Source organism: Coptis chinensis, chromosome 3, assembly GCF_015680905.1.
Source record: "Coptis chinensis isolate HL-2020 chromosome 3, ASM1568090v1, whole genome shotgun sequence".
Taxonomy (NCBI): Eukaryota; Viridiplantae; Streptophyta; class Magnoliopsida; order Ranunculales; family Ranunculaceae; genus Coptis; species Coptis chinensis.
In genome coordinates this window covers 111,836,025-111,857,103 of record NC_141458.1, presented here as the reverse complement: position 1 = coordinate 111,857,103, position 21,079 = coordinate 111,836,025, and the positions used below count along the sequence as shown (strand labels likewise).

General features: G+C 36.9%; 2 protein-coding genes across 5 annotated transcripts; both read right to left on the bottom strand.

Annotated features, from left to right (window-relative positions):
* Nucleotides 1–1,365: 1,365 nt before the first annotated feature.
* LOC147513010 (DNA (cytosine-5)-methyltransferase DRM2-like) lies at nucleotides 1,366–6,459 on the bottom strand. Its single transcript, XM_086596005.1, has 6 exons — nucleotides 5,871–6,459; nucleotides 4,547–5,616; nucleotides 4,402–4,467; nucleotides 4,244–4,315; nucleotides 3,051–3,818; nucleotides 1,366–2,038 (listed from the first exon to the last, which is right to left on the bottom strand). The coding sequence occupies exons 2-6, from the start codon at nucleotides 4,835–4,837 to the stop codon at nucleotides 1,604–1,606; spliced, it is 1,632 nt and encodes a 543-aa protein (XP_086452131.1). The 5' UTR covers nucleotides 4,838–5,616; nucleotides 5,871–6,459; the 3' UTR covers nucleotides 1,366–1,603.
* Nucleotides 6,460–12,864: 6,405 nt separating this feature from the next.
* Nucleotides 12,865–20,680, bottom strand: LOC147513009 (DNA (cytosine-5)-methyltransferase DRM2-like). 4 transcript variants are annotated; one of them, XM_086596002.1, is made up of 9 exons: nucleotides 20,160–20,680; nucleotides 18,550–18,613; nucleotides 18,369–18,471; nucleotides 18,219–18,265; nucleotides 17,822–17,935; nucleotides 16,934–17,030; nucleotides 15,667–15,779; nucleotides 14,485–15,252; nucleotides 12,865–13,472 (listed from the first exon to the last, which is right to left on the bottom strand). In XM_086596002.1, exons 2-9 carry the CDS (start codon nucleotides 18,583–18,585, stop codon nucleotides 13,038–13,040), a joined length of 1,713 nt encoding a protein of 570 aa, XP_086452128.1. In that variant the 5' UTR covers nucleotides 18,586–18,613; nucleotides 20,160–20,680; the 3' UTR covers nucleotides 12,865–13,037. The 4 variants fall into 4 exon arrangements, with proteins under 4 accessions (XP_086452128.1, XP_086452127.1, XP_086452126.1 ...); XM_086596001.1 differs by lacking the exon at nucleotides 20,160–20,680 and adding an exon at nucleotides 18,774–18,848 and having other exon boundaries at nucleotides 16,934–17,027; XM_086596000.1 differs by lacking the exon at nucleotides 20,160–20,680 and adding an exon at nucleotides 18,774–18,846.
* Nucleotides 20,681–21,079: the final 399 nt, after the last annotated feature.

Sequence of the window (21,079 nt, the reverse complement as noted above, 5' to 3'; positions counted from 1 at the left end):
ACCATTACTGGGGATTTCATTACTCATAAGAAGCATAAATCAGAAAGATAGATGCATTCATTCGATATTTTCATTTTGACATATGCAGCATATTGCAGAATCAACCAAGGTTCCATATACCCTCTAAAAAAACACCACCAAATGCGTTTCTTACTTTCCCCGCAAAGATCCCATTTTTATGGCTTTTGAAAATAAGTCAACCTTTCTGGAGAGCAAATTCATATCAAACGTTTCAGCACCAAGTTAAGGTGTTTTTCAGAATTTTGGGATGTGCGCTTGCTTTTTTCAAAAATTCTTTAGCAAAATGTTTGGTTTTTATAATCTTTACATATTTTCAAAGAATTTGCAAATCAAGGTTTCAGTTGTGTTCACAAAATTCGGTTCAAAGTGTGTGTTGCTGTACAAACACTCTTGCTTTTTTGGCTGTTTGGTTTTTTATAATCTTTACATAATTTTTAAGATTTGGGGTGGTTTTCAGTTGTGCACTCAGTTTTTTGGAAGTCTGTGTTTTGAAGAACCCAAGTGATGGTGGGCTGTTTTTTTTGCTTGAAAGGGTATACTTAAACTTTCCACATCTCTGTCCTTGTGGCTGATTATAAAAAAAGTTTGGTTTTGTGAGTGATTTTAGCAACTGTTTTGTTCTTGACAGTCACTCTCTGTTTGTTTTTAGGTGATAATTAAGAATACTTCCTTTTCTCTGTTGGCTTCAGATTTTCCTGTTTGCGAACCGAATTGTATCTACTTTATACACAAAGGATTTACTACTGAGAGTCGAAATGTTGCTTATGGCATGGGGGGCTACAACTCGAAAGATGGGAGTGTTAAACCGCATTACCCAATGATATATGTGGATGGGGCTTCTCTAGGTAACCCTGGACCTGCTGGGTGGGGTTCTACCTTCAGAGATCATTGTGGTGCATTCTTGTTGACTGCTTGGAAGGGAATAGGAGATTAGGAGTTGCTACGAATTATCAAGCCGAGGTTCTAGGCATAATTGAGAGTATAGACATTGCGTTACAAAAAGGGTGGAGAACATTGTGGGTTGTATCTGATTCAGAACAGGCTGTTCGTGCATTCAATTCTAACAAAACTCCTTGAGGTCTAAGTACAAGATGGAAGCTGTGTCAGAGGAGGCTCTAACATTGTTTGATATCACATAGTTGGAAGGAAGCCAACTTTGCTGCAGACTTGCCTGCTAAGCAAGGGGCCAACCTACAGAAAAATGCCTTGTTCATGTGTAGTAGGAGAGCACCACAAATTTATTAGTCGGAGAACCCAACACAAATTATTCCAGATTTGCATGAACTCGTGATGGATGTCCTGTAAGATAGTGTTACTAAACTTGAATGAGGAATCTGGCGGGTATAGCGGGATACTTGTAACACTTTTTTTTTCTATATTTAGACCTTATATTTAATAGAAACTGCATCTTATCTGGCAAAAACAAAAAGGCTCTTGGGGAATACCAAAATTGAATCCTCTGTTCTCTTTAATTAACAAGTTCCCTCTAATATTATCTCGTATAAAATATCAGAGCCTATAATATATTACAAAATGAGATGAAACTGCTAGGTTTATCTTAAAACTAGTGTCTACCTTTGACTTATAGGTTGCTCGCCATCATGCACTTGACTGTGTCTAGGATTCGGTCGAATTCAAAGAAAAGAACCGAGTGCTCCCCTTTCAGCCCATTTCTATGGTGGAAGTTGCTACCTGTCAGATTGTTACAAGGACTACCTCCAACAACCAAGTCAAATCCACCAAAAGAAGAGATATAGATCTTCAGCTTATCTTCACTCAGCAGTTGCACATCTTCAAGTTCGATGAGATCACCCGTCTGGTTGGTCTGTTCCCACCAACTCCGAAAAATGCTGCGGCTGACTTCTGATACTTCTACAGACACGACAGCCTTTAACGGAATACCCAGTCGGTGAAGTGCAATCTCAGCACCTCCAATCCCAGTAAAGAGAGACAGGACAGTGATGCCATTGGGGAACATTCTCTTCAAAACCGAAAAATGGTAAGCCACTGTATCAACCTGCAACAGATATGTATGTAGCTAGGTAAAGAGTTTGGACATTATATGCTATATCTTATATTGCTAAGTAAAGAACTATGTGACCCTCTGTGCATCGACAAGGCTACATCTCAGAAGAAGAGAATGTCCTTTGCAGAATTTGTGTTAGGATAGCAATAAATTACAAGTTTCCTTATTCTCTCAAGTTGAAAATTAGTAGTAATGAGGTAGATGTGGGTGTAGAATACCCTTGGAAACTAGCTTTCCTGCACCAACTGCAACAGATTTGGGTATGGGACAGCTAAATGCCCAAATAAGGTTGCTTAAACTTGGAAATTTAAGCATGTTCAAATTGATAGTGAGAATTGAAATTTCTAAACAAGGAATGCAGCTGATATGCCGAAGCACCAGCTAGTATTGAGCCTCAGGTTGTAGCTGTTATTCAAGAGCAAATGATTGTTGTGGATAACTCAGTTCAAGAGCTACAGGGTCACAATGTAGGAAATTGTAATGTTAATTTGTCGCACTTGTTTGTTCTGTTGTAAAGATATCAATGGGATTGTCTTCTCAGGTTAAGGGGTCCAATTCTGATTGGTACTATATCCCAAGAAAGTGCTGAGGAGACACGACATCCTGAGATCTGGAGGGCAATGGAGCATGCTGCCGTCCATGAAATCTGGAGTTAGAGAAACAAGAGAAGGATACAGATCTGAAGCCAATCTCGTACTGTTGGAATCTAGTTGCATCGATTAAACATGATATGCAACATTTTAAGAAAACTGCTTTCATGCATACAAAGATGTGCAAGGAAACTGATGAACATACTTGCATACTATGTCCTCTGGATAGAAAAGAATGTGATTGTTGAGGTGGATATTAACAAAAATGTATATGAGATCTTAAATTTTATAGAGTCTGGGGCTTTCCAAACCCCTAGCCATTTGCCAAAAAAAAAAAATAATAATAATAATAAAATCTACATAATTGAAAACTAGAAGGAGAAGACAGAAGCTGGAAAGAGGAGAGTGCGAACCTGAAAAGAGTTGCCAAGGGTTTTATATCTCTCAGTTCGACTCGCTCCCCTAGTATGGTTCTGCGGATATCCCATAAGCATCTCTTGCTCATCAGGCTCAAGAGGTGTTGCTTTGTTCTTCCCAGTCCACACCAAGTTCCATTTTTTGCACTGATAAAGAACATACTTTTGAGTCTCAAGAGGGGGGTCGCCATTGCAGCGTTCAAGAGCTTCTTTAATCCTTTCTGTAAGTTTTGCACTTCCAATACGAGTACGCAAGCATGTGAACTTGTCTCTACGGTCCCAAGAAGGCCACCATTTTTTAGTCAGTGGTAAGGCCGCCTGAATCGTAAGGGGAGGAATTGGTTTGAGAGGGAATCTATCGCAGATTGGAAGGTTGTGAACATACCCTCTCTTCCTTGCAGCTGGGCAAAAATGAAGTGAGTCGACAAACTCAGGCTCAACTTCATAAAGGGAGCGAGAAATGGTGCTCCAAACCCCTTTTGGAGCACAAGCCACATTTTCAAAATAAAAGTAAGGTGGTCCAATTGCTGCCTCCGGGAGCTTCCGCTGAACCTTTAATCTTGGCTCATTTGGAACCCCAAACCCGATCATGTGCTTGGGGATATGAACTTGGTCTTCTTCTACCCGTACTATCTTATGATTCTTCCCAGATTCTTTTTGCTGTCTTCTTCCAATTCCTGCTTTCCTTTCCACTCTCTCCTCGGCATTAAAGAGTTGTTTCCTTTTCTTGAGTGTAGAAGGACAGCCACGGTAACCAGGACTCATCTGTAACAGAACAGTAAAACGAAAATGAAAAAGTTATGAGCAACAAAATCACTCCATGCACCATCCAGCAGAAAGGAATAGATGATAGGGATATTTGACGATCAGTTATGAAAGAAAAGCAGCTATAGATAGGTTATTTAGAAAGCGTATACATCCATATCATACACAAAAAGTGCATCTCATCATCATCATCAGGAAGCGGATGATGAGCAGGAAAACTATAACAGAAACAGTAAAAAGAAAAGAAAATAGGGACCAAATTTTCTTCATCATCCAAGACCAAATTTATTCTTGTTTTAGTAGCCACCTTCCTCACTTCCTTAGCAGGCACCCGATTTAAATTCTACCAGTACAGCAGCACAAAACATTAGGTTTACTCATGACTACATTGTGGCAATATAAAGATACATTGCAGTACACATTACCATAGTTCGTTGCTCCACATGACCACTTGCAATATTATGAGATTGTTGTAATAACAAAGCCTGGATTACGACCTGCAAATACGAGATCATAGATGACAAGCTTTGTCAGTGCTGAAATTTTCAATATCAATAAAAAGTGCAACACGCAAAAATTTAACCTCATTCTGCTTCTTCTGTTCACAGAAAATGTCCAAAGAAAGATGCTTGTGATCATCAGGATCTTGCTGTAACAAACCATGAAATTCAGCAATAATAATAACAGAAAAACCATCCATCAAATCCAAAGTAGCAAGACTTATAAACCTTTAGCGCCTTTCTGTAGACTCCCTTTGCTTGCACCGTCGGAGGAATATGTAACTTATCCAGCACAGTCAGTTTCTTGGGATTGTTTAATTTGCACTCCCAAGTTCTCCCACAGGTGGTTTTCCTAGGGAAACCCACCCAACATCGAAACCAGGGGAATATCTTTTCATCCACCCGATGGACATTCAAAGTGGGCACATGAAGGAAAATCCAACACTCAAATGCTAGTGCACACCCATATAGGGTGTGTGTAAACGGCTTTTCCGGTTGATCCTGAAAGTGCTTATCCATATCTTTATGTAGAACCTCAACACCATCACGAATGCCTTCAAACGTTAGATACCCCCAAGGAAATTTGTCAAACTTCGTCAAATCAGCTGCAATATCAATATATTTGACATCAATGCCCTCCGAACCGCTTGGCAAGAGAAAAGCCCCGAGCACAAACAAACGGTTAAGTCGGTGGATGTCGTCACAGGTGTTCGGATCGCTACGTACCGAAACTCTCTTAGCTTTTTTCCTTGCTGCCGCAAACTCGGTCAGCTGAAGCCAGAACAGCCCCAAGCGAAGTCAAGCGTCTTCCCTCTGGCTGAAAATACCTTAGACGAAAATCAGAAGAATCAAACATGTCCATTTTGTAAAACCAGTGAGGTGGTGGCTCTGTGGATAGACCGGTAAGGAGGGCCACATCGGAAGGATTAAAAGTTAAATATCGGTTTCCTACGTTGAAAGTCATTGACAAAATCTTCTTTTTCAAAACCTCAACAATCAAATTTGGGTGAGTAACCAAATGAGTTTTCTCACCGCCTTCCACATCAATTGAATTCATATCAAGAAGAAAACCAAATGGAGACTTTTTAAAATGTTCGGTTTCATCTTTGTCGAATGTTGAAAACAGTTGCTCTTCCAGCATTTTTGGAGAACATCGACAAGTAACCTTTATGTTTCTTCGCGGAGGAGGTTTCGGCTTTTCCTTCTTCTTCAAAATAACCTTTTTGTTCACCTCATTTTCTTTCTCCACATAGTTCCAATTTGGTACTACTTTCTTCTTGCCCCCACCCTTTTTCATTCTACAGAAAGAAAAAAAAAAAATCAATTTCAAAATCTAAATATGAGAACGACTCCTATGATAATTTCCAAAATTAAAAGTAGTAACGGAATATTCTGTTTTGAATATTCAAGTCAATTACAAATTTTCAACTATAGAAATTAGAGTACAATTAAGGAAAACGAATATGGTGAAATTAACCAATATAGTTCAATAAAGTTCATACCTTTAAGTAAAAACCAAATCACGTTGTTCTGAAATTTATAAAGTTCATACCTTTAAGTAAAAACCAAATCACGTTGTTCTGAAATTTAAATCCGATTTAAACGGTAGAATTTTGAATTGAAATGTTAGTTGAAAAGTTGATTTTAATATTAAGCTTTCGATAGAGAAATTACAAAAAGACATATGGTGAAAGGAACATAAACATTTTGTTTACTCTCGTTTTTCTACTACTTTTCTACTCATGTTATTTGTCGTTGGACTAGGAGATCTAAAGGCTGAGAAACGTGGCTGACATGGCATCTTTAATAAAGCAAAATGTTGATAGTATGGCTTGGCTCCAGCTTGGCTATGCTGCCACAATCATCATAGAGTGAAGCCTGACCCGCATTTCACAAACAAACCCGTTCCACTCTCTCTCTCTATTTACTCTTCAATAGTTCAATCGGACATCAAGAAAACCGTAAAAGATAATGAAATGGAAATAATTTGGGTATGTTTGAGAAGGCCGACCATCTGAAATTTAGTTGAAGGTCTGGATTTATTGGAATTGGGTTTTGAAGAAGTGTTGTCAAGATTTGGAACAAAGTCTATAACCAGTCGTTTTTTGTTCTTCTCGATTCAACTTTTGCCCTTCAACCTCAAATATACCCACTGTAAATTGTAATTGTTATATACAAACCGGAGAAAAATGATTCCCAATTTTACATCTCAATTCTCACATGTTATGGTTGTTATGGTTGGAGGGCACTAGCAATCCTCTTATGGTTGGCCTTGCTGTTTATATCTTTTGTTTTTTATACTGGGTTTTAATGAAAAAGGATTCAAGTATCTTTTACACAATATCGAAAAATAAAAAATAACAGTTATGTCTTGTGTGCGGGTAATTCATCTCCATGGACGTCATTATTATCTCGATGACTCGGTTGATTGATTCTTTTCGGCACTCTCCCTGGGACTCTCCGTAGGATTCTCCCTCTCCCCCCCTCAATCCTTTTGTATTATGAACAATCAATGTTCATAGTCATGTGAATAGTTTTTGTTCATACTACAATTGGACTATGAACAGTGATTGGTCATAGTCATGAGCTACAAACATTCTTTGTTCATATCACAATTGGACTATGAACAGTGATTGTTCATAGCTTTGTGTTATAAACAATAAGTGTTTATAGTCCATACTGTGCTATGAACAGTTATTGTTCATAATCATGAGCTATGAACATTCTTTGTTCATACTACAATTGGACTACGAACACTCATTGTTCATAACTATGAGTTATGAATAATGAGTGTTCATAGTTTATACTGTATGAACATTCAATGTTCATAGTCATGAGCTATGAATATTCTTTGTTCATATCACAATTGGACTATGAACAGTGATTGTTCATAGTTCAATAGCTATGAACACTCATTGTTCATAACTCATGACTATGAACAATGAGTGTTCATACTGTACTATGAACAATAAGTATTCAATAGCTATGAACACTCATTGTTCATAACTCATGACTATGAACAATGAGTATTCATAGTCATGAGCAGTGATTGTTCATATCAGAATTGGACTATGAACAATAATTGTTCATAGTCATAAGCTATGAACATCCATTGTTCATAGCTCCAATAGGGATGAACACGCTTTGTTCATACTCTAGTATGTATGAACAATCATTGCTCATACTTTACAATAAGTATAAACAATGAGTGTTCATACTCCAATAGGTATGAACAATGAGCTCGCATATTTTGTATATGAACAATGATTGCTCATACTATATACACTGGGTCAAGGGTATACTTGACCTTTCATCTATCCGACCCGTTTTTTATTTCTCAAGAATATACTTGACATTTCATTTACCCGGTCTCTTTGAGAGTGATTATGAAAAAAGCTTAAGTTTGGGAGTGATTATTTCACTCGATTTATCCTTAAGAGTTGTTGATTTTTTTTTTTTTTTGTGTACTTGGGTAGAGACCCTAATTTCCCCATCTAGTAAGGAAGAAATCTAATTGGCTCATCTAGTGGGGGTAATACTAGTTAACCCAAAATTCTTCCTATGCTATATGAGTACATATATAAACAGTTTGCTTTGTGTAGAGTACAAGTTAACTGTTGCATGCATAACCACACAAAACTTTAATGATTAATATCATTCACATTTGTTTTTGGCTCAGTAATGTAAAATTACATCACAGTCACCTAAATGCACATTTTAAACTGGAAAAAGGGGTTGTCATTTGCACCGTCCACCCAAAAGCTATGCTCACTCAAATTTCAAGGATTATTGAACCCAGAATATGTTTGTGGACCGGTATTTGTTTACTGTCCACAAGATCTCAGCTGGTGATTGGTGGAGTGGCTGCTGAAAAAATTGTTAAACTGTCTGAAAATGGTTTTGACCAATAGAAAAGTGATGTTTGTCAACAAATCAAATCAGACTCTTATTGAACCCATCCACAATCTAAATTGAGCATAGAAGACATAAATCTAACTAGAATAGGATTCATAACATGATTAGTTATTTGGATTAGTTAGTGTTACCCCCACTAAATGAGCCAATTAGTATTTTCCCCCCACTAGATGGGCAATTAGGGTCTCCCCTCTAAATACACACAAAAAAACACGGTCAACCTAAGTTGAATTTTTTTGTTATGTGTACTTGGGGTAGAGACTCTAATTTTCCCGTCTAGTAGGGAGGGAAATCTAATTGGTGATCTAGTGGGGTAATACTAGTTAACCCTAGTTATTTTGAAAAACCTTTTCAAGTACTCGTATGCTTTCTTGTCACATTCAGCAAATTCATAACTAGAAAAATTAAACACCATCATTATAACTCTATTACATAATAAGCTACCGAATTTTTGAATGTCAACGACATCTAAGTCCTAATTATACCATCAGTACCAGCCAACATCCTGTACTTGTCCCTTCGAGTTAAGTTCGTGCACTCGAATCCAAGAGCATTTCCAATCACTTTTTGTACAAGATTGGCCAATTCGTAACTAGATTTCTCTGAAGCACAAAAGCCTGATAGCTTTTCCAAGAATTGTAGATTATAATCAGGACTAGGGTATGCCCGTGCCTACTGCCCACGAGACCTCGCCGCGTCTGCGGCGCTACCCGAAAAATGAACAATCATGTTCATATATGTTTTGGGTATGAACATTTATTGTTCATATATGTTTTGGGTACGAACAATCAATGTTCATGTCTGTTTTGGGTATGAACATTTATTGTTCATATATGTTTTGGGTATGAACAATCAATGTTCATATTTGTTTTGGGTTCATGTTTGTTTTGGGTATGAACAATCAATGTTCATATCTGTTTTGGGTGTGAACATTTATTGTTCATATCTGTTTTGTTCATACCTATTGTTCATAACCATTAAGTATGTGGTACACATATCAATCTTTGTCTATCCATTGGTTGCCTAGGTGTGTTTACCAGAACTTTGTCATATCTCATTTCTTAATTTTCAATTCCATTGTTTTAAAATGTGTCCACCTGCTACAAAACAGAAACGTCCACCAAACTTTGCAGTTATGTGCAGTAGCTTTTGATTATCTCTTCTTAATCCCAAGCAAAGAAAATATTACTTTGTGAGTATCCTATATATGTTTGGGAGCTAGAGTGTGTATGAGTATCTAATTACCCGAAACCGAATCGGAATTAAAACTGTTTATAGCGGTTATGGGTTTAAAAATGTTAATAGCGGAATTAAAACCGAACCGGAATTAATTAATACAATGTATATGTTAAAATTTAGTGTGTAATATATATTTATATAGATCGTATGTATGTATGTATAGTATAATGTACTCTTGTTCGATTTAAAATAGAAATTAATATATGCACGCACAATTTATGAGTTGTACTTAAAGTTTTTCTAAAAATTCAAAGATTATCGAATTTATGACCATTATAAGTGTTATTGTCGCACTAAAACTAACTTTTATATCTGTTACGTAATTAAAAGCGTAATTTTAGTAATAATAATATATAACCCAAGAAAAACCGAAACCAACTTAATTAATGGGTATAGTTTGGGTTTTCTTAAAAATAAAATAAAATAACCAAACCTGATAGGAACCATTAAAAATAGAATAATGCAACTCGAAACCAGTAAAAACCGACCCATGAACACCCCTATTTGGTACCATGATCAACTGATCTTTGTTTAGCCTTAGGGTGCCCAGGTGTGTCTACCGCAAATTTGTCCTATCTCATTTTATTATATTTTTTATTTGAAAATGTGACCTCATGTTATCAAAGAAAAACGTCCACCAATCTTTGAAGTTATGTCCGCTTCTACGGCCAACGAGACCTCGACGCGCCTGCGGCGCTACCCCGAAAAATGAACAATCAATGTTCATATATGTTTTGGGTATGAACATTTATTGTTCATATATGTTTTAGATATGAACAATCAATGTTCATGTCTGTTTGGGGTTCATGTTTTTTGGGTGTGAACATTTATTGTTCATACCTATTGTTCATAGCCTCTAAAAAGCACGGACGCACCTCCTAATAGGTTGTGTCCGGCGTCGATTTGGACGCGGACACGGACGCTAAAGATGGACGCCGCCGGGGTCGTGGTCGGGTCAACATGGGGACATGATCAACATGGTCGACGCCGGATTTTGACCTAAAAAAAAAAAATCAAAATAATATTAAAAACTCAATTTTTCATTTTTTTGTTTTGTTTAGACTTATAACATGTTTTTAAAGTTTGATTAGGAAATATTAAACTTAATTTTGTGGCTATTTATCTTTAATAGTTTTGAATTTATGAATGTTGATACATTTAATTAAGTTTTTAATGTTTAATTTATATAAAATAAAATTATAAATATTAATTAATTTAATTTCCTTTGCCCGTCCGGCGTCCTACTTTTTGAGATATAACCAAGTCACGCGATCGATTAATGCGTTTGCGTCGTTGTCCGCGTCCGCATCCGTGTTAGGTGCAACATAGTTCATAGCTAATGTTCATAATTTGGAGTATGAGCGGTTATTATTTCATATCTGTTTTAATAAGTAGTTGATGAAGAACAACTATATAGTTGATTGAGAAGTTATATATGTGATAAAATATATGAAGAAATGGTCACACACCCCATGCTTTCCAACGACAAATATTCCTTATGAGCTTATTAGCGAGTAAAGTGTGTAGGAAAAGACGAATTTGGATTGTGCTTTTAAACAGACTTAAAGATTACAAGAACTTGAAGGAGAAAAGACAATGGAATTAGAAAGCCTGAAATGAAGTGCATGTCATGTTCAAGTGAAACGTTCAAGTGAAACGTATCAGGGATGGTTAAAGAAGTTAAATGGACTTGTATGCAAAAGGGTATGCCCGCGTTTGCCTACACGACTGACTGGGCGGGCTTATACCCAAAAAATGAACAATCAATGTTCATATATGTTTTGGGTATGAACAATCAATGTTCATGTCTGTTTTGGGTATGAACAATCAATGTTCATATTTGTTATGGATTCATTTTTTTTTTTTGTATGAACACGGCTCGAATCCAAGAGCATTTCCAATCACTTTTTGTACAAGATTGGCCAAGTCGTAACTAGATTTCTCTGAAGCACAAAAGCCTGATAGCTTTTCCTTGTAGATTATAATCAGGATTAGGATTCATGAGGAAGAAAAATGAGTCCAACCACTTAAATCCCCTAACTGTAGTACCATAAAACATACTCGATTTTGCCTCTACAGCCACTGGAACGATGTCATCTGCAATTTCAGCAAATAATGGACTGAACCGAAGAAGATACGGCTCACGACACGTTGTTCCCTAAGGGCATACAACCAAGTCGCCCTCTGAAACCCTAGGCCGATCTTATTCCATAATTCTAGCTCTCCATCTAGAACAACACAGCTGCAAAGTGCTTGAGGACGTCTATATTCCACCTGTACTGAGCTTGTCATATGAAAATTTTAACAACTTACCACGTCAACTTCCTATGATCATATTCATACCTGCTGTAGAGCTTCATTACCCTTACTGTGGTTAGTTACTACGATCTTTCTGAGCAAAAATATTACAATTTACCATCACGTGAAGTACCACAGGGGATGGCTAGTTTATGGTGATCATTCACAAGCTCTTTTATGACAGTTTTAAGATTGCTTTATCAGCGAACCCTAACTATCTAGTTATGGTAGCTTGTCGTAAAATTTGCAAGGTGTCCTTTTACAAGGCTGGCGACAGTGCCTGGATTCATATAGATTCTAGCTAATTGCCAGTCCATGAGTGATATAATACATTACATAGATCGGTTCTACACTCTACATATCTGTGGTGAAATTTGGGCTTGCAAGCTATAATGAGCTGGGGTTGGCGAAATTATGGGAAGGCGAATATTAGAACTAGACCACCCCCAATACACAAAAAAAAAACACACGATCAACCCAATTACTAGTTAACCCTAAAGATAAATGTGGATGGGGCTTCTCTAGGTAACCCTGGACCTGCTGGGTGGGGTTCTATCTTCAGAGATCATTGTGGTGTATTCTTGTTGACTGCTTGGAAGGGAATAGGAGATTAAGAGTTGCTACGAATTATCAAGCTGAGGTTCTAGGCATAATTGAGAGTATAGACATTGCATTACAAAAAGGGTGGAGAACAGTGTGGGCTGTATCTGATTCAGAAGAGGCTGTTCGTGCATTCCATTCTAACAAAATTCCTTGGGGTCTAAGTACAAGGTGGAAGCTGTGTCGGAGGAGGCTCTAACATTGTTTGATATAACATAGTTGGAGGGAAGCCAACTTTGCTGCAGACTTGGCTGCTAAGCACGGGGCTAACCTACAGAAAAAAGCCTTTGTTCATGTGTAGTGGGAGAGCACCACAAATTTATTAGTCGGAGAACCCTAACACAAATTATTCCAGATTTGCATGAACTCATGATGGATGTCCTGTGAGATAGTGTTACTAAACTTGAATGAGGAATCTGACGGGTATTGCGGGATACTTGTAACACTTTTTTTTTTCTCTATATTTAGACCTTATATTTAATAGAAACTGCATCTTATCTGGCAAAACCAAAAAGGCTCTTGGGGAATACCAAAATTGAATCCTCTGTTCTCTTTAATTAACAAGCTCCCTCTAATATTATCTCGTATAAAAGATCAGAGCCTATAATATATTACAAAATGAGATGAAACTGTTGGGTTTATCTTAAAACTAGTGTCTACCTTTGACTTATAGGTTGCTCGCCATCATGCACTTGACTGTGTCTAGGATTCGGTAGAATTCAAAGAAAAGAACCGAGTGCTCCCCATTCAGCCCATCTCTATGGTGGATGTTGCTACCTGTCAGATTGTTACAAGGACTACCTCCAACAACCAAGTCAAATCCACCAAAAGAAGAGATATAGATCTGCAACTTATCTACACTCAGCAGTTGCACATCTTCAAGTTCGATGAGATCACCCGTCTGGTTGGTCTGTTCCCACCAACTCCGAAAAATGCTGCGGCTGACTTCTGATACTTCTACAGACACGACAGCCTTTAACGGAATACCCAGTCGGTGAAGTGCAATCTCAGCACCTCCAATCCCAGTAAAGAGAGACAGGACAGTGATGCCATTGGGGAACATTCTCTTCAAAACCGAAAAATGGTAAGCCACTGTATCAACCTGCAACAGATATGTATGTAGCTAGGTAAAGAGTTATGGACATTATATGCTATATCTTATATTGCTAAGTAAAGAACTATGTGACCCTCTGTGCATCGACAAGGTTACATCTCAGAAGAAGAGAATGTCCTTTGCAGAATTTGTGTTAGGATAGCAATAAATTACAAGTTTCCTTATTCTCTCAAGTTGAAAATTGGTAGTAATGAGGTAGATGTGGGTGTCCTTGGAAACTAGCTTCCTGCCACCAACTGCAACAGATTTGGGTATGGGACAACTAAATGCCCAAATAAGGTTGCTTCAAACTTGGAAATTTAAGCATGTTCAAAGTGATAGTGAGAATTGAAATTTCTAAACAAGGAATGCAGCTGATATGCCAAAGCCCCAGCTTGTATTGAGCCTCAGGTTGTAGCTGTTATTCAAGAGCAAATGATTGTTGTGGATAACTCAGTTCAAGAGCTACAGGGTCACAATGTAGGAAATTGTAATGTTAATTTGTCGCACTTGTTTGTTCTGTTGTAAAGATATCAATGGGATTGTCTTCTCAGGTTAAGGGGTCCAATTCTGATTGGTACTATATCCCAAGAAAGTGCAGAGGAGACACTACATCCGGAGATCTGGAGGGCAATGGAGTATGCTACTGTCCATGAAATCTGGAGTTAGAGAAACAAGAGAAGGATACAGATCTGAAGCCAATCTCGTACTGTTGGAATCTAGTTGTGCATCGATTAAACATGATATGCAACATTTTAAGAAAACTGCTTTCATGCATACAAAGATGTGTAAGGAAACTGATGAACATACTTGCATACTATGTCCTCTGGATAGAAAAGAATGTGATTGTTGAGGTGGATATTAACAAAAATATATATGAGATCTTAAATTTTATAGAGTCTGGGGCTTTCCAAACCCCTAGCCATTTGCCAAAAAATAATAATAATAATAATAATAATAATAAAATCTACATAATTGAAAACTAGAAGGAGAAGACAGAAGCTGGAAAGAGAGTGCGAACCTGAAAAGAGTTGCCAAGGGTTTTATATCTCTCAGTTCGACTCGCTCCCCTAGTATGGTTCTGTGGATATCCCATAAGCATCTCTTTCTCATCAGGCTCAAGAGGTGCTGCTTTGTTCTTCCCAGTCCACACCAAGTTCCATTTTCTGCACTGATAAAGAACATACTTTTGAGTCTCAAGAGGGGGGTCGCCATTGCAGCATTCAAGAGCTTCTTTAATCCTTTCTGTAAGTTTTGCACTTCCAATACAAGTACGCAAGCATGTGAACTTATCTCTACGGTCCCAAGAAGGCCACCATTTTTTAGTCAGTGGTAAGGCCGCCTGAATCGTAAGGGGAGGAATTGGTTTGAGAGGGAATCTATCGCAGATTGGAAGGTTGTGAACATACCCTCTCTTCCTTGCAGCTGGGCAAAAATGAAGTGAGTCGACAAACTCAGGCTCAACTTCATAAAGGAAGCGAGAAATGGTGCTCCAAACCCCTTTTGGAGCACAAGCCACATTTTCAAAATAAAAGTAAGGTGGTCCAATTGCTGCCTCCGGGAGCTTCCGCTGAACCATTAATCTTGGCTCATTTGGAACCCCAAACCCGATCATGTGCTTGGGGATATGAACTTGGTCTTCTTCTACCCATACTCTCTTATGATTCTTCCCAGATTCTTTTTGCTGTCTTCTTCCAATTCCTGCTTTCCTTTCCACTCTCTCCTCGGCATTAAAGAGTTGTTTCCTTTTCTTGAATGTAGAAGGACAGCCACGGTAACCAGGACTCATCTGTAACAGAACAGTAAAACAAAAATGAAAAAGTTATGAGCAACAAAATCACTCCATGCACCATCTAGCAGAAAGGAATAGATGATAGGGATATTTGACGATCAGTTATGAAAGAAAAGCAGCTATAGATAGGTTATTTAGAAAGCGTATACATCCATATCATACACAAAAATGCATCTCATCATCATCATCAGGAAGCGGATGATGAACAGGAAAATTATAACAGAAACAGTAAAAAGAAAAGAAAATAGGGAGTCAGGAAGAAAAAAAATTACTCCCTGCACCATCTAACAGACGAACATAAAAAATATTATCACAGAGGTGAGCTTTTAGTTTGGAAAGAAAGCAGTGATGCAGAGGTTATTGGAAAGAAACATACATATTATACACAATTACAAAGTCTAACAAACAAACCTCATTATAGTCAGGAAGTGGATGAGGCAATTCTCGTAGAGGAAAGTCACTTCTCTTTGACATTCGAGCAGCACATATATAATCTATTAGGTCTGTAATTGAGGTATCAGGACCTGCAAAATACATAAAATTTGACAATATAAGTGAAAGGAAAGGAAACAGCTATATAGTTGCAGTAGTTACTTTAAGACTTGGATAAAGTGACAGTGAATTCATATCAAGCAGTTCACAGATTCTAAATATAGCATAACTATTCATTATTAAGTAGATTTATGCAGTTCAAAGGCATGGACATCTAACAGAAAGAACATGGGATCGATGAGTTTCATCCTCATCAAGGTGACATGGAAATTTCTTGTTTTAGCATGCTGATATTCATCGTAGCATCATGCATGGATGGAGGAGCATGATAATTAATGAAAACTTGTTTTTGGAGTATAAAGAAGAAGACTTGGTGAATCCTTAAAGGGTGAGTTTACATGCCATAACTCTTTTTTTCGAGTCCAAATCCGGGTAGTCACAGACCTCTAGAAAATTCGACCAAAAGAGGCTTTGGACATTAATTATTAGTCAGGACCTACATAGATTTATCTTTTTGCTTCTAAAATAAGATGGACACACAGAATAAATGTTTTAACTATAAAGAGGCATGGCATATTGCTTGAGCATGACTGGAAACAAGAGTGTCTATAGTGATAGCATAATTGTTAAGATAGTTCGAACTATTTATTGCGGGGAGAAAAAAAAATAAGAGTCTAGTTCTATAAGAAAAAACTCAAAAGTGCAATGTCTATTTTAATGTGTAAATAACCCTTTCAGGATTTTGGCCATGAAACAGGGACATATAACAATAACATCCTAATACAAGAGGGGTATTTCATACAAGCCCTGAGGAAAGTTTGAACTATTTATTGTGGTAAAAAATGAAATAAAATAAGAGTTTGGATTCGTAAGAAAAACTCAAAAGTTCAACCATTTTTTAATATGGAAATGAACCTTTCAGAATTTGGCCATGAAAACAGGGACACATGACAAAGCACATCCTAACACAAGGTATTTCATACAAGCCAAGATATGTCTTTTGGGCCTCTAGAAGTCAGGCAACTGATATCCACCTCATACACTCAAATACATTCCCAAATGCTGGTCACATTATTTGGGAGAAATCTTAAAAATTGGCTTATATAAAACGATAAAACACTAAGTGTCTAAAATCTCTATCATACAAGTAGGAACACAAAACACAACATAGGTTTTGTATACCCACCACACACATCAATGGCAGAAGAAGCCTCGTCTACATGGAAATCCATATCAACTAAGTGTAACAATTTTTTCTCCTTGTCTGGCAGATCTCCATCCTCCTGGCACAAAATCAGTTAGTTAAAAGAAAGAGTTCATGGTCTGATCAAATGAACTACAGGTTTCACTGTAAAGGGCTTAACCTACATGAGTGGGTGGCCAGCTGCAAGCAGCCATAAACACAATCAATCAGAATTTACTTGTTCTTCGCATATATGTTGACATTCAGAGCTCTAATTTCATGTGATTGGATGATGATAAGTCTATACTGAAAGATAGATTACAACTTCTTCCAGTAAATCCACTTTTCTCTATATATCAAATGCCTCCAATTAGTGCATTCACTTCTCAAGGTGAGCAAAGGTCAGAATCCTCCCACATTATTGATGCCTTGCACCCTTACAATAGAACAGTCATCAGGCTGTATATGCATTAATACTAGCATCAAAGTTCAGAAAGGCAGGAGCACTAAGTTAAGGGTTTTTACATTTTAATTACTATATACAAATAAGAATTTCACTATCATAATAAATTTTGAAAGTTTTCTGTGAAGCGATTATATCAAGTACAAATGTTAGCGTAAACTAAACACATTACTATGTATGAGCGCTGTACTATGATTTTATAATTGCTGCTATAAAGTTGAAATGCATGCTTTCCATTCCGCCAAGTATACAAAGAGTCAAAGGTGTATACGTCTCAAAAACTATGAGAATACCTTACACCAAAATATCAGAGTGTGTAACTTTGTATTATTTCCTAACATACTTACAATGCCCAAAACAAATAAAAGCAGTTTATGCGTTCAAAACATGATTTCATGATGGCACAAGCATTCAATGTAAATAACTACCTCGTCACCTAGACAACTTTCCAAATCTGACATATCATCCCAAGGATCATTCTCATTTTCTGAAGATGATAGAGCATAAACAGGTTCCTTTTGTGAGGGGTAGTCATTATGAGCCTGCACTGGTCAAAAAGTTACAAATCAAAAGAAAAACCATTTCACATTACAAGAGCAAACATACCATAGAATACATTTAAATTCATGACCACTTATAATATTGGTAAAGAACACACTACCTAGAATAAAAAAGTCCTTTTCAAGAGTCTTAGACTCATAACCATAATAAACACATTCAAAGCCAAATACACATAAAGGCTTGGCCATGCATAGAATCTCAGAAAACTAATACAAACATCATATAAATCGATCTGTAATATATAATCGAGTGGTATTAGCTCACCTTGTAAGTCAAAAGGGCATCAAGTATTCGCTCTTCGTCATGTTCTCCTACATAAATATAACAAAACCATACAAAAAAAAAAAACAGAGCCAAACCAATTTAACTAAGTAAAGTAACAATGTGGGCTATATATATATATATCATACATACCATTCTCCTCAATGGCTTTCGCCACCATGTACTCAGGGTACCCCATCTCAACAAAGTGACGAATCAAACTATAGCTAGCAGAAGGAACTGCTGATGTACTTGCCTAGAACAAGACACTCAAAATATTATCACCAAACAAATATAGGAGTTTTTGTTGATGATCGATGGGGAAGGTGTTTACCATGTCACTGCTGCTTGCACCAGAAAAGTTGACCATTGTTTTTTTTTTAATATTTAAGAATGTCCTAAAACAGAGATTTTTTTTAGTATCAGTAAATAAATGAGAGTATGTTAGTAGACAAAAAAGTTGGCATTACTTGAAACATAGTAACCCTAGCTAGTACGGAACAAATAAGATTGTTATTATGAATGAAAAATATAAATAAAGAGAAAAAAAAAATGTACCAGTAAATATAGTGAAAAAAAAAAAGGAAAGTGAGAGTAGAAGAGTCAGCTCTTTGTTTGTTTTTTAATGCATATATATATATATGAGTCATAAATGGCTGGTTGTAAGGAATTGTGGAGAGATTTTATTGGCAGCAGTAGAGAGAGTGTAGCAGAGAGTGTTTAAGGTGGTCAGTCAGGTGGTGGTTTTGTTGTGTTTAACAAGTAATCTTCAATGTGGGCCGGCCCATTGGTAAAATTTCTGAGTCACACTAGTTTTTATTTGTTTATACATCTACAAAATTGTTAATACATCTACTGTGGGAGAGGAAGATTGGAGAAGGAGGAGTGGAGAAACTAAGGCAGTTGGTTTTGTCCACATAACCCCCCCCCCTTCTCCCAAAATGTTCGTTCCGCTCACGGATTAGGGAGAAACTAAGGCAGGGTAAATCTTTGCTGCCAAACATGAGAAAAGATTCTATAGATGTAGCGAGGGACGGTTAATACTTTATAAGTTGTTTTATTTAATTACTAGTATACTGCGTGGCAATGGGGAGTGAGCGGAGCTGTGGGGGAGAGAGAGATGGGTGAAGGAGAAAGGATATTGGAGGCGAAAAAAAAAATGAGAATAAAGTTGAGGACAGATAGGCATAAACCAACCAAGTTGGTTTTTGTCCACAGCCCCCTCTTCTACCAAAATCGTTCAGCTCCGCTCACTCGATTAATCCATTCTTTAATATGGGAATGCAGATATATTAGGAATAGTAGTGTTATGGAGCATGAGATTAAAGAGAGCAATGTAACTCAACAACAAACAAACAATTGAAACTTATATTAAAACTAATATGTAATCTCTGTGCAATGTGTCTGACGTGCGTAATTATGTACAAAATGCGTCTGACGTAATTTTATCTCAAGACGGGGTGAATATGGATTGGTAAGTGAAAGCGCTTTCTTGGTTCACACTGAGTTTAAGTATTAAGTGGTTACTATTGGTGAGATGGTTATTACATAATCTATAGGGCTGATTTAAGGAAATTGCGTGTCTATTAAACTGGAATCACTGCACATAATTAGCTCAAGGTAGCTAATTTTCAATTGCTTTGTTCTTCTATCATTAGTTTTATGGAATGAGTGCATGAAATGAGCTAATTTCCAAGTTCATTTTATAACTTTTCTAATATAGCCTAAAAAATAATAAAGTTCTTACAACATGATTAGAAATTATGTTAATTGAAAAGTTAATATGTTTTCTAACTATTTTCATTAACAGGTTATATGTATTTTAGTAAATCAATTTTATTATAATTCAAATATAATAAAAAATACATAAAAAGGGCACCCGTTCTGAACAGGTACGAAATCTAATATAAACATATCAATAATAGAGCGCCTATAAATAATTACCTGGGCTGGACTTTCTTCTTCTATTTTGTTTTCAGTCTCCCAAGTCCAAACTCTTCAATCAATACTTCAAATGGAGTTCTAAAATCCGGGTCAAGAGATTTAGCAATGCAACCCGATAAGTCAATACACAAGTTAAGACAAGAATCCATATCTTCCACCCCACGCTTGTTGTTTCTGACACAGTTCACTCAATTTCCCCCTTTGTCGCTATATACGACTCATACATCATTGAACAAAATTTTATATTTTTTGAGAGTTTTGCTTCACTTCACTATTTTTCATCCTAACCAAAACCACGGTGTCCTCCACTCTTATGTTCTTATCATTTGTGGCATTTCCAGTCATACTTAATCTACTTGTAAAAAATAGGTTAGAGTATGGATGCCGCCTTAGACACTTCATCATTTACATCAAGATGAGAAGAAATTGGTCACACTTGCTCGGCGGTGTCATTTGAGAGTCACTCTTGTGGGTCCTCTTTAACAACAAGATGGTTTGATCTTTAGATAACCCCGAACTAATCAAAAGATGGTTTGATCAATGGGGGTGTAAAATTTTAGATAACCCCGAACTAAAATCAAAACAAATGGAATAGTGTAAAAAAAATAGTTTGCCTAATCGTGACAAGAATACTTGATCCTTAAAAGCTTTGGAATTAAGTCAACATTGATTACGGTCTTCTTTGGTATTTTTGTGTTTTTGATATTTTGAAAGACCATCAAGCTTGATCCTTAATCCTTCAATATTGATACCCTTTGCTTTTATACGAAAGACCATCAAGCAACTCCTTCAATATCCCAATATACGAAGCCGCACATGCTTGCACGTTCGACAAAGTTAACAAAACATACAAAAATAAAAATACAGTCGACATGACACATTCATCTTCGAGAGTCTCGTTGTATGCTTCCGAATTTAGT